Below are 13534 nucleotides of genomic sequence, written 5' to 3'. Positions count from 1 at the left end.
ATCCTCCAATCCACTTATGCTGTAGCCTACTCTCGACCGTCACGCTGTACAGCACCATATTTTCCATTCCATCCTAACGGAAAACCTGAGGGTTTTGTTTTTCTTGGAATAGAAACACCATAATATTAATACAATTAATTAAGCCAAATTTCGAAAAAATCAATCTCATATACTATGTTATGTTAAAAATTCTCTGGTAATGCCAATATGGAAGACTATCAAATGCTTCTCAAAGATGTTCCATCTGTTTTGCTTAATATAAGCCATTTGAAATGTTTTATACTTTATACTTTTATACTTTTAGTTTTGATACCTAAGTATATTTAAAACCAAATACTTTTAGACTTTTACTCATTTTTCATGAAGGTATCTTTACTTTTGACAATTGGGTACTTTTTCCACCACTGTATTTTTGTTCAGTGTATGTGTTGGGCTTTAGCTGAGATTATTCTTTAGAGTCAAGTACATTTGTCCAGGCCTCAATTGTTCCTTGACCAGCACCATTCATTCTCGAGGTCGACAATTCTAATGTTATAACATCTAATAATAACTGCACCCACTGGCAAAGTGGGAGAGAGTGAGGTGATTGCCATCTAAGAGCCAGCATATATTTTTCAATTCACGGTATGGCCTTGCCTTACCTTTCGTTGTGGCTGGCAAAACAACATTCTTGGTCCGCAGCTCAAATTGACCATAAATATCACAGTAGCCACTAGACAGTAAGCACAAACTATTCAACAAAAACATATTACTCTATTGAATAACGCAGCCAAACCATATGGCACTCTTGAATAATGCAGCAGTTCACAAGCATGAAGGCCTATGTGCAGAAAATTAAAGGGTTTCAGTTCTTGGGGCAGCAGGGTAGCCTAGTGGTTAGAGCCTTGGACTAATAACCGAAAGGTTGCAAGTTCAAATCCCTGAGCTGACAAGGTGCAAATATGTCATTCTGCCCCAGAACAGGCAGTTAACCCACTGTTCCTAGGCTGTCATTGAAAATAAGAATTTGTTTGCAAATTAAATGGCTGTAGGCTACACACATTAGGCTACATTTTAGCTTCAAGAGAAAAGCACAGAGCTCCTATAACAGCATGTCTTCATCAAGTAACATTAGCCTATCAAAACATTTTGTCCATGCAAAAGCGTATAAACATATAGGAGGTCACGGTATAATTTGCACTGGTCCTGATCAACACATTTCATACAAGTCTGTCACGTATACTCCCTCTATCCGGCACTCGAGGTCAACAGGCTGCTCATTATTACGCACACCTATCACCATCGGTCCGTGCATTAGTGCCTCATTAGACTCACCTGGACTCCATCACCTGCCTGTTTACCTTCCCTATATATGTCAGTCCCTTTGGTTCTTTCCCTAGGTCTTATCGTTTCTGTTCCAGTGTTCATGTCTGTACGCTCCCCGTGTTTCTTGTTTTTGGTCTATATTCATTGAATTTATTAAATACACTCTCTGAACTTGCATCCCGACTACTCAGCGTACACGTTACATAGTCTGGGTGTTGAGATTCTATGCATGCAAACTTTACACTGCACAAGTATACTGAGTGTACCAAACATTAGGAACACCTTCCTAAAATTGAGTTGGAACCCTCTTGCCTCGGGAACAGCCTCAATTCGTCGGGGCATGGGCTGACTCTACAAGGTGTTGAAAGTGTTCCACAGGGATGCTGGCCCATGTTGACTCCATTGCTTCCCACAGTTGTGTCAAGTTGGCAGGATGTACTTTGAGTGTTGGACCATTCTTGATACAAATGGGAAACTGAGCGTGGAAAAACCCAGCAGTGTTGCAGTTCTTGACACACTCAAACATGTGCCCCTGGCACCTACTAACATGCCCCGTTCAAAGGCACTTAAATATTTTGTCTCGCCCATTCACCCTCTGAAGGGCACACATACACAATCCATGTCTCAATTGTCTCAAGGCTTAAAAATCCTTCTTTAACCCGTCTCCTCCCCCCGCATCTACACTGTTTGAAGTGGATTTAACAGGTGACATCAATAAGGGATCATAGCTTTTACCTGGATTCACCTGGTCAGTCTATGTCATGGAAAGAGCAGGTGTTCCTAATGTTTTGTTACACCGTTTATTTCTCTGTACACTTGTAACTTCATGCATAATAACCATTCTACTGTTTACATAGACCCAGATGGCTAGGACGCTACACCACAGCCATACGTTAAGCAGTGAGCTTTTTCTTTTGTAATCAGTAAAAATAGGGAAATATGAAATGTAAAATAAACCTTTCTTACCAATTATATAGAATATGATTATAAAGATGTCATCCAGTATATAATCCACCCTGATCTCATTATATAGATAGGCCAGAGGTGGGCAATCATTTTGGCTCAAGGGCCACATTGGGATAAAAAAAATACAGCAGAGCGCCGCACAGTTTTTTTTTTTCACTGAACGATTTGTTAGTCAAAAGCAATTTGCGGGTCAGAAAAAGGGCAGTTATTTGAAAATATATAGGTCCGTTATAATTTATATAAATATATAGGTCCATTATAATGTATATAAATATATAGGTCCATTATAATTTATATAAATATATAGGTCCGTTATAATGTATATAAATATATAGGTCCATTATAATGTATATAAATATATAGGTCCGTTATAATGTATATAAATATATAGGTCCATTATAATGTATATAAATATATAGGTCCGTTATAATGTATATAAATATATAGGTCCATTATAATGTATATAAATATATAGGCCCATTATAATGTATATAAATATATAGGTCCATTATAATTTCAACATCATTTCTATCTAGTTTTAGCCATTCAAGAGTGACCTGGAGTGTTTTTTAACCCAAAATAATAATCCCCCCCACCACCCCGGGCTGTATGTTGCCCAACTCTGAGATAGGCCTACTGTATATTCTGTATTTCCCTGACGACTCAAACTGAATTCTTCCACTGCTCTATGTTCACTACATACTTCAGTCTGAGACTGCCGTCGGTGAAGTCGTTTGTGGTGACGTCAAAACGAGGGCTGGTGTACGAAACAAAGTCATCATCGATTTAATCATCTTTAACCAATCAGTATCAAAGCCAATTATGCATTTCTAAAAGGACGCTTTCCCTGTGTGAGTTCTGAGTCTGGTGCAGCAACCCATTGGTTTCTAGGACCAATCAGAATGGTTAGAATGTGTTTGAGTTCTAGAAATAGTCAGGGAGGTACTCAGATCCAGGCTCATTGCAGAGAAAAAACTATCATCAGTGGGCATGGCGTAGCGTTTGATCGGAGCAAGGAGTATGGGTAGCTTGGCAACTACAGCATATCCACTAAGAAAACTCCTATTACCCACATCCAACTCAGTCCAGTTCAGTTGGGTCTGTGGTTCCTGACTGGGTGAGGGCGCTATTCTTGACCAAATGTGCCATCTGATGTATTTACACACCCATGAACTCTCCCTGGCAGCCTGGCCGCCCTGCTCTCTCGGACAGACAAGAAGGATCCGTCTTTAACACTGATGTCTCCCGCCAGGTGTCTGCCTTCCCTATCTATAAATACATCTGCAGCTTTTCCTCTTGGCTCCAAGCAGACGCCTTTAAAACAGGAAACATTCTCACCCCAGCCTGGCAACGCACCCCGCTCTATCTGTCAGGCCCTTGTGGATCAGATATCCATGCCCACTCGCTGCCAAACTAAACGTAAACGCTAATATGTTTCAAGGAGCTCAGAGGCTCAGACAGAGAATAGGCACAGGATTGGAAGTCTGTGTCTATCAATCGAAAGCAGAGTCTGTTTCTATCTATCTTTCCATCAGCCAAGCTTATGTTGTGTATTCTCATCGACAGCTTCCCTCTGTTCGCCTGGCCACTCAGATCAGCTTCCAGAAAATGTGAAGTGAAACCTCTTTCCCTGCTCTAGCTGGCTGATTCCTCAGGATAGACTCTTCTTCCCAAATCAATAATCTTATTACTGGAAACTCTGCACTTGATTGGGAGAATGTACTCCTGGCCCTTGCAGAACGGCTTCCCAGGGAGGGAGAGGCCTCTTCACGCGCCTCTTTTAACTCCGACTGCCAATTTGTTTCCAGGAATTGCAGTAGTTTGACGGCGCTGAGGAGAAAGCTATTATTACCAACTAACCCTCCTTGGTGCTGCAGCAGGGCACTTGTTATCAGGCAGACAGTGCTCCAATTCCAGAGTTCAGTTCACTCTCTAGACTAGAAAGAGGTATTGTAGGTCCAGGTGTGGAGAGGGACACACCTCTGTAATGTCCTTCACTTTACCATTTCTCAGAGAGCTCCTGGGAGAGAAGCCAGGCCCCGGGGCCCCCTTCACAGGCAGCCATGATAGATGAGGCCCCATCCTGTCTGTCTGTAGCGTAAATGAGCTCCTGTCCCCCCTGTCCCCCGTATGGCCCGCAGAACCCAAATCCGTCCTCACCCCACCTCTTGCTTTATAGATCAAGAGAAGAGCAGAGTGGGCAATCTGCAAGGCAGCGCAGCACAGGGATGGCATGCGTGCCCACAGCTGCCTGTCTCCATCTGTCAGAGGGTATGGGTCAAAGAGAGGTGTTGCCTCGCCCCATCCCCTTGGCAGTTTTCTGACTCTAAGCCCTGCAGCAGTGCCATAAGGCCTACCATCAAACCCACACCTACCACACAGCAAGTAGAAATACCAACAATCCATCCCTCCGTCTCTCTGTCTCTGAGATAGAGAGAGAGAGAGAGAAAGAGAGCGACTGATGCATTTATGACTGATGCATTTATGTCGCAAATGAAATTAAGAGACCTCAGAACAGAACTGCGGGCACCGACTACTAAGTGATCAATCTTTCCGCTGGTCCAGAGAGGCTGGTCCTTTGTCTACCGATGCTTCTGGGAAAGATCCCACCGCTCTGAAACATCAACTAAACCCATCTGTATTCTCCAAGCTTTTATGAGTGGCTTTCATAGGCACACAGTACCATATGGCGACCGAACTGAACAGACAAACCAGAAAAGACCACAGTGGCATATGGGCTGCTTTTGAAATGCATGTGCAATGAATAACAAACAATAAAATGCACTAGCCACCAGTGTGAGAACCATACATAATCTAAAACTGCCAATAGTCATGAGCGTAATTAAATCAGAAGATATCCATTTAATTAAATGAAATACAAGACTAATTATGGACTATCTATAACCTATTGACACAGTTTTCTCTTCATGCGGATAACATCTGTCATCTTGCACAGCATCACATACCGAACATAGACCTAGGGTGCATTCGGAAAGTATAGACCCTTTGGCTTTGTCCTCATTTTGTCGCGTTACAGCCTTATTCTAAAATTGATTAAATAAATGTTTATGTCTGCAATCTACACACAATACCCCATGACGACAAAGCGGGGGGAAAAAAAAACATTTTTTAGAAATGTTTGCAAATGTATTAAACATAAAAAACAGAAATAGCTTACATAAGTATTCTGACCCTTTGCTATGAGATATGAAATTGAGCTCAGGTGCATCCTGTTTCCATTTGATCATCCTTGAGATGTTTCTATAACTTGATTGGAGTCGACTCTTTCCAAATCGTGTCCAATCAATGGAATTTACCACAAGTTAACTCCAATCAAGTTATAGAAACATCTCAAGGATGATCTATGGAAACAGATGCACCTGAGCTCAATTTCGAGTCTTACAGTACCAGTCAAAAGTTTAAACACCTACTCATTCAAGAGTTTTTCTTTATTTTTACTATTTTCTACATTGTAGAATAACAGTGAAGACATCAAAATGATGAAATAACACATATGGAATCATGTAGTAACCAAAAAAGGGTTATATTTTATTTTCCTCAAAGTAGCCACCTTTTGCCTTGATGACAGCTTTAACCACTCTTGGCATTCTCTCAACCAGCTTCATGAGGAATGATTTTCCAACAATCTTGAAGGAGTTCCCACATATGCTGAGCACTTGTTGACTGCTTTTCCTTCACTCTGCAGTCCAACTCATCCCAAACCATCTCAATTGGGTTGAGGTTGGATGATTGTGGAGGCCAGGAATTCTGATGCAGCACTCCATTACTCTCCTTCTTGGTCAAATAGCCTTTACACAGCCTGGAGGTGTGTTTTGGGTCATTATCCGGTTGAAAAAACAAATGATAGTCCCACTAAGGGCAAACCAGGTGGGATGGTGTATCGCTGCAGAATGCTGTGGTAGCCATGCTGGTTAAGTGTGCATTGAATTCTAAATAAATCACAGACAGTGTCACCAGCAAAGCACCCCCACACCATCACACCTCCTCCTCCATTCTTCACTGTGGGAACCACATATGCGGAGATCATCCATTCACCACAAAGACACGGCGGTTGGAACCAAAATTCTTACATTTGGACTCATATGACCAAAGGACAGATTTCCACTGGTCTAATGTCCATTGCTTGTGTTTCTTGGCCCAAGCAAGTCTCTTCGTCTTATTGGTGTCCTTTAGTAGTGGTTTCTTTGTAGCAGTTCGACCATGAAGGCCTGACTCACGCTGTCTCCTCTGAACAGTTGATGTTGAGATGTGTCTGCTACATGAACTCCGTGAACCATTTATTTGGGCTGCAATCTGAGGTGCCGTTAAATCTAATGAACTTTTCCTCTGCAGTAGAGGTAACTCTGAGTCTTCCATTCCTGTGCCGGTCCTCATGAGAGCCAATGTCATCATACTGCTTGAATGTTTTAGCGGCTGCACTTGAAGAATCTTTCAAAGATCTTGACATTTTCTGGATTGACTGACCTTCAAGTCTTAAATTAATGATGGGCTGTCATTACTCTGCATATTTGAGCTGTTCTTGCCATAATATGGACTTTGTCTTTTACCAAATAGGGCTATCTTGTGTATACCTTGTCACAACACAACTGAAAATATATTTTGATTTGTTTAACACTTTCGTGGTTATTACATGATTCCATATGTGTTAATAGTAAACATAAAGAAAAACCCTGGAATAAGTAGGTGTGTCCAAACTTTTGACTGGTACTGTATGTAAATGAGGTATTTCTGTTTTTTATTTTTAATACATTTGCAAAAAACCTGTTTTTGCATTGCCGTCATGGGGTATTGTGTGTAGATTGCTGACGAAAACATTTATTTAATCCATTTTAGAATAAGGCTGTAACGCAACAAAATGTGAAAAAACTCAAAGGGTCTGAATACTTTCTGAAGGCACTGTACATACAAAAAGACATTCACATTTCTCAGAGAGAGTTGTCAACAACCCATTGAAGAAACAGGTAATCTACCAATACCTAACAGCAGGTAACAAAGGACACTGAACCTCTCACACCGAGTAAAGTCAACCGGAATGCAGCTGTGTTATGACTGTGGTAGTATTGTTATGACTGTGGTAATAGTGTTATGACTGTGGTAGTATTGCTATGACTGTGGTAGTATTGCTATGACTGGTAATATTGTTATGACTGTGGTGGTATTGTTATGACTGCGGTAATATTGTTATGACAGTGGCAGTATTGTTATGACTATGGTAGTACTGTTATGACTGTGGTAGTATTGTTATGACTGTGGTTGTACTGTTTTGACTGTGTCTAGGAGGGTTAACTCGTCTTCCTTTTGTCTTTGGGCACTCACCTGTCACAGCGTGGTCCGGTGTGCCCCGGCTGGCATCGGTCACATATCAGCTCCCCTCGCGGGTCCACATGGCACGTGGGGCTGAAACTACGATGTTTTTGAGTAAGAAAAACAGGAAGTAGAAGAAAAAGAAAAGAAACACGTATCAACAACCCCATCCTTCTGTCCCCCATAAACACAACAACATCACTGAGTTGAAAAAGAGGGAGAGTCCAGCTCCTGTCCCCCTCCTGATCCCAAAGATAGAGCAAGAGTTGGGCTGGGTCAGGGATAGGTTCCAGTGTTCCTGACAGAGGGCTGATGGAATGACTGGCCAGTCTATTTCAGAAGACACTGGATCCCAGGGCAGGAACGGTGGGGTAGCACTGCCTTTTTGGAATGTCTGGGGGAAGAAGCTTTCTTTAGCCGCTGGTTCTGCTACTTTGGCCTAGTGTAGAGGAATGCTCAGCTGCTCAGCTCCTGGCCTGGGGGCACGCCGCTCCACTCTAGCCACCAGGGGATTACCACCCATTACCAGTGATTGACTGGAGCTATTGTCTCTGGCCCTGTTCACAAGTAAATGACCTCAACATGGTGGAAACACAACAGATCTAGGCAACAGCACCGCCAGTCACGGTGGTGGACCCCCCCCCCCCAAAAAAAACCCACAGGATTAGAGTCATGAAAATGAATTATAGGTAGGGAGAGGTCAGTATGGCTAGATAAGGATTCTGATTAAGTGTCATATAAACTTAGTTCCATGTGAGATGTGATGACATACTTGTTGGACGGGATATTGAGGGGGCAGGCGCAGGGCAGGCAGTCATTGGCTGTTCCCTTGGTAGCGTCCCCATAGAAACCAGGGATACATTCATCACAGTGGAATCCAGTGGTGTGGTCAGTGCAGCCCTAGAAATATACAGTAGGTTTAGTTAGGTTAACAACCATTCTTTCATTCTAGAACAATACCTGTACACACTTTTTGGGAGGTATACATCCACTATAAACCAGTTTTTCCAAGTAAAAATCTGGTCTAGAAAAAAAGAGAAGGAAGGGAAGTGCTGCTACGGTACACAATGGTATGTTTTTGTAGACAGAAGCTGCTAAGGTACACAATGGTATGTTTTTGTAGACAGAAGCTGCTAAGGTACACAATAGTAGGTTTTGGTAGACAGAAGCTGCTACGGTTCTTGAATGGCGCAGCGGTCCAAGGCACTGCTTCTCAGTGCTAGAGGTGACACTACAGACCCTGGTTCAATTCCAGGCTGTATCACAACCAGCTGTGATTGTGAGTTGCATAGGGAGGGCCACAATTGGCCCAGGGTTGTCTGTGTTAGGGTTTGGCCAGGGTAGGCAGTCATTGTAAATAGGAATTTGTTCTTAACTGAGTTGCCTAGTTGAATAAAGGTATAAAAAAAACAATAGTAGATTGTTGTAGACAGAAGGTGCTCTTTGGTAAATAAAGGAGGACCCAAGGCACTATTCATAATTTTCATTAAAATGCCTTTATTTGTATCGCATGTTCAATGGAAACAAAGCTTTGGCCATGCAGCCGAAATGCGCCTGAGTTTTTAACCTTTGTTTCCATTGAACATGCCACAGACACAAAGGCATTTGAATGACTTATATGAAGAGTGCCTTGGTCCTCCTTTCCTTTTGATAAAAATCTGGTGCATTGTCAGAATTTGTCTGAGTAGCAGCTGTGCTTGATTGGCAATGCAGTCACACGTGCGAACGCATGTTCAACATTTGAGTCTAATCTACAAAGAAACCCAAAGTTTTACCTGTCTCGTCTCCATAGCGTTGTCTGACTGGGATGGTCTGGTGAATAATTGGGAGAGACTTTGAGAGTCTGATGTTGCCAAATTAAACGTAATGCATTTCCCCATAGATTGGCATTAACCCAAACTCCGGTAATGCACCGCTAATGAAATGAGAGCATTTTTTTGGGGTCCACGCATCGTCAGCCCCAATAAAACCTAAACGCTCTTGAGTCAATTGCAGATGTCTACTCAGCATAATCACCAGCATAGAGAAGATCTCTTGATTATGGGGGTGGGGAGGCTAATAATGGGTAATGGGGTTGATGTGATAGGGGGGAGGGGGGTGCGCTTACCCCCTTCCCCACACAAGACTGGCTCTGTGCCACTTGCTTGGCCTATTTGTTTCTCCAAATCATTTCCTGTCTCTGTTAAAATGTCCAATCCCTGGTGGGATCAATCCTGAGAGCTTTTCTAGATGCAAGGCGGGCAGGCACACTCTCCTGAGCAGGATGAGGGTGGCCAGGGTTTAACTCACTCTCATGACATCATTAACCTGCCTGGGAGGAGACAACGCCAGGCGTCAGGGAAGTAGCCTACCGTAGACACCACACCACAGCTGACAGATTAGTGCGCATGATCGCTCCTGACCTACAAAAGTACAAAATACCTTATTCTCTCACAGCAATGGCGAACTCTTGAAATTCCTTTTGTCGCTACTGATTTGGACGATTGGACGATTGGATGCCTTTTGGTCATTTTAGGGTGTTTTTTAGAATAATTTGTATTTTTGTATTGTTGTATTTCTCATGCTCCTGCCTTCAGTTTGTGTAATTTGTATCACTGCATTTTCATGAAGCAGGGCTCCCCTTCAAAAAAAGGACTTCGGTCTCAATGGACCTCACCTGCTTGAATAAAGATGAAATCAATACAAATAAATAAACATCCCATCAACATCCCCATCTGCCTTCCACCTGCTCATAGCTGATATATAATAAAACATCCCAATCTCCCTTCCACCTGCTCATAGCTGATATATAATAAAACATCCCATCAACATCCCCATCTGCCTTCCACCTGCTCATAGCTGATATATAATAAAACATCCCATCAACATCCCCATCTCCCTTCCACCTGCTCATAGCTGATATATAATAAAACATCCCATCAACATCCCCATCTCCCTTCCACCTGCTCATAGCTGATATATAATAAAACATCCCATCACTGTTCTAACAGTCCGTCTGTTTAATCCTGAAGGAGTTCTAGTCTGTCTGAAGGCAGCTCAGACAGTGAGAGCAGAGCGGTGGGAGTGGTGCGCCAGAAGAAGGTGAGAGAGGTCAGAGAGCGCTAGCTAGCTGTTTGGATGAGGACAGACAGACAGCTGAGACTGGCCCCGGGCCCTCGGGACACAGCCCTCCACTCAGCTCAAGTCTATCTGAACACAGAGTCATGACAAATCTCCACAGGGTACACCCTGATATCTGTCTCCACCGACACAGTCCTGAGCGAAACACGCACAGGCTGCGAATGAAAAGAGGGAGCAGAAAGTCAATACGATAGAAAATTGTATCCTGGTTGGGAACCAACCAGCAACTCTCTTCAGGTGGAGGCTTAATCCTCACAAGAATCAGTGCTATAAGGATTTAACAGTGGTACTATTACCAAGGGTGGGATTGTTACAACACCTGGAGCACACGTATGCAAATATGATGTAATGCCATACTATGCCAGTAGGTGATGTCAGGAATAGTCTTCTGCGAATTATCAAACATGTCCGTCCAACAAATTGTCGCTGTTGACTGGCCAAGCTTCAAACACACAATAAACACTTTTTACTATCTCCAATGGTAGCATTTGCCATGCGCTGTGTCTTTAGGAGAGCACAGCTGTGACCTGTTGTAAGGTGAAACTCGGGAGCAGGTGCTGTGTCCACCATTAACGAGGGAGGAAGGAACATGTTAAAGTAGCTCAGTGGAATGAGACAGCTCTGAGAACTCACACCCCTGCGACTGACAGGGACATGAATTTATGAATTTGTATATGAATTTAACCTTTATTTAACTAGAGCCAGTTAAGAACAAATTCTTATTTACAATGATGGCCTACCCCAGTCACACCTTAACCCGGACGACACTGGGACAATTGTGCGCCACTCTATGGGACCCCCAATCACGTCCGGTTGTGATACAGCCTGGAATCGAACCAGGGTCTGTAGTGACGCCTCTAGCACTGAGATGCAGTGCCTTGGACCTCAGCGCCACTCAGGGGAAATAAGTGTATATTATCAGAGGATTATCCTAGCCAATTGAAATGCTCTAATGAGAAATGTGTTCATGTGAACTCTCCATTTCCTCCTTACACCCCCCCCACCACATCGTTTCTTGTCCAACGTACCAAGCATTGTCCAGTGATGTCATCACAGTTTGTGGCATGGCCTTGGCAGTCGCATGGTTCACACACTCCTTTGAACAGGGTGCTGTTGACCCTTCGATGACCCGATGAACACATCTGCAACACAAATAGTCACCAAGGCATATCATGACTATGAAAAACCGGGTACAGAATTTTGACAGTTTAAAACACTGCTTTGTAGGTGAATTAAAATGTAACGATGTAAAAACAAAATCAAACGTCTCCAAGCTAAAGTGGAAAATTTGGAAATACAAATGACTATTTTTAGTCAGTGAGATTTGGAGTTTAATTGCCTCAGAAGCTGTTTTGCGGTTCATAATTAGACCTACAAAGCCGTAATTGATGCATCAATTTTGCTGCACTAAGTGCTTTGATTTGTACAGTTGGAGAGACATTTTTTATATTATTGTTTATTGCTGTGCATCAGGAATAGTAATACAATGGATTTGAAATGCTACATTCAGATCTTCAACCCAAATCATTGCCACTTTATATAATGTTTACATACCCTACATTACTAATCTCATATGTATATACTGTACTCTATACCATCTACTGCATCTTGCCTATGCCATTCGGCCATCGCTCATTCATATATTTTTATGTACATATTCTTATTAATTCCTTTACACTTGTGTGTGTATAAGGTAGTTGTTGTGAAATCGTTAGGTTAGATGACTTGTTAGGTATTACTGCATGATCGGAACTAGAAGCACAAGCATTTCGCTACACTCGCATTAACATCTGCTAACCATGTGTATGTGACAAATAAAATTGGATTTGATTTGAGTAAATTGTCAAAATAATTGAAGCAAGCAATTTCAGGTAAACAATGGCTGTTTTTTTTATCTGAGTAGGTACACATACTAATCCAAAAGCAAAACATTAGTTCAAATTACAAGTAAGAGAATAGGGAATGCACAAGCTTCACAATAGTACAATAGCCTTAAAATAAGCCTTAGAAACACAAGCTTTAGAAACGCAAGCTTTATTAGCCATTTTGTCAACTCTCAGTAGATACTGTGTAATTCAATGCACTCGTGGACATTGATCGGACACAACACTCCGTCAGGCATCGCTTCAAAACGTTTCCTACGAGGCTGAAAACAACGAGGTACACCCAGAGGAAAGACAACAGCAACAAACATGCCCCGTGTTTTGTCTCGCTCTGCACGTTCTCTCTGTACTGACCTTAGTCAGAAGTGCTACCCTGTCATACCTCTGCAGAGAGGAAGAAAGGAAGAGAGGAGAAAGAGACAAGGAAAGAGAAAGGTGAAAACTACACTGAAGAAACAAAAGACTTGCTTGGATAAAGGACAAACAGCAAGAGTATAACGGTGAGCGTAGAACAGCAAGGGCGTTTTTCTCAAAGGATAAGGACAGAAACAAAAGCACAAGGGAAAAACATTTGAAACACAAAGGACATAGAAAAACAACACATATAAATAGATATTAGACCCCTGGGCATTGGGTGAAGAGAGTATAAAACAATCACCAGTACACGTACTATGAAGATTTACCCTTTCCATAAAGGTTATGCTATTGGATTTGTAGATATGAAACCTCGGGCAGCATCTTTCTTAGTACTCTGTACGTTTAATGGTTTTGCTGAGGGAGAAAGGATTAGTGCTGAGCCGCGAGGCCACACAAGTGTCACCACACACTTCACAGCACGCCACCGCCGCTATTCACCGAGGTCACTTCCAGCATTCTCTCCCTCTCCAGCGCCCATCAAGACTTGATGATAACTGTGCATTATACTTCATTCCCCC

The 13534-nt window shown here is 42.5% G+C and overlaps 1 protein-coding gene across 9 annotated transcripts in view; it reads right to left on the bottom strand.

Moving 5' to 3' along the window:
- lama2 (laminin, alpha 2) overlaps positions 1–13534 on the bottom strand; it is a 135860-nt gene that overhangs the window by 61858 nt on the left and 60468 nt on the right. For all 9 annotated transcript variants that reach the window (XM_042300691.1, XM_042300695.1, XM_042300693.1 and 6 more), the window contains exons 16-18: positions 11745–11858; positions 8369–8496; positions 7609–7695 (exon numbers count right to left, since the gene is read on the bottom strand). In XM_042300691.1, the coding sequence (XP_042156625.1) occupies positions 7609–7695; positions 8369–8496; positions 11745–11858 (329 nt within the window). The remainder of the gene's footprint in view (positions 1–7608; positions 7696–8368; positions 8497–11744; positions 11859–13534) is intronic.

This window comes from Oncorhynchus tshawytscha, linkage group LG18 (genome assembly GCF_018296145.1).
Source record: "Oncorhynchus tshawytscha isolate Ot180627B linkage group LG18, Otsh_v2.0, whole genome shotgun sequence".
Lineage (NCBI taxonomy): Eukaryota > Metazoa > Chordata > Actinopteri > Salmoniformes > Salmonidae > Oncorhynchus > Oncorhynchus tshawytscha.
The sequence above is the reverse complement of the archived record's forward strand: the minus strand, read 5'-3'. Positions and strand labels throughout refer to the sequence as shown.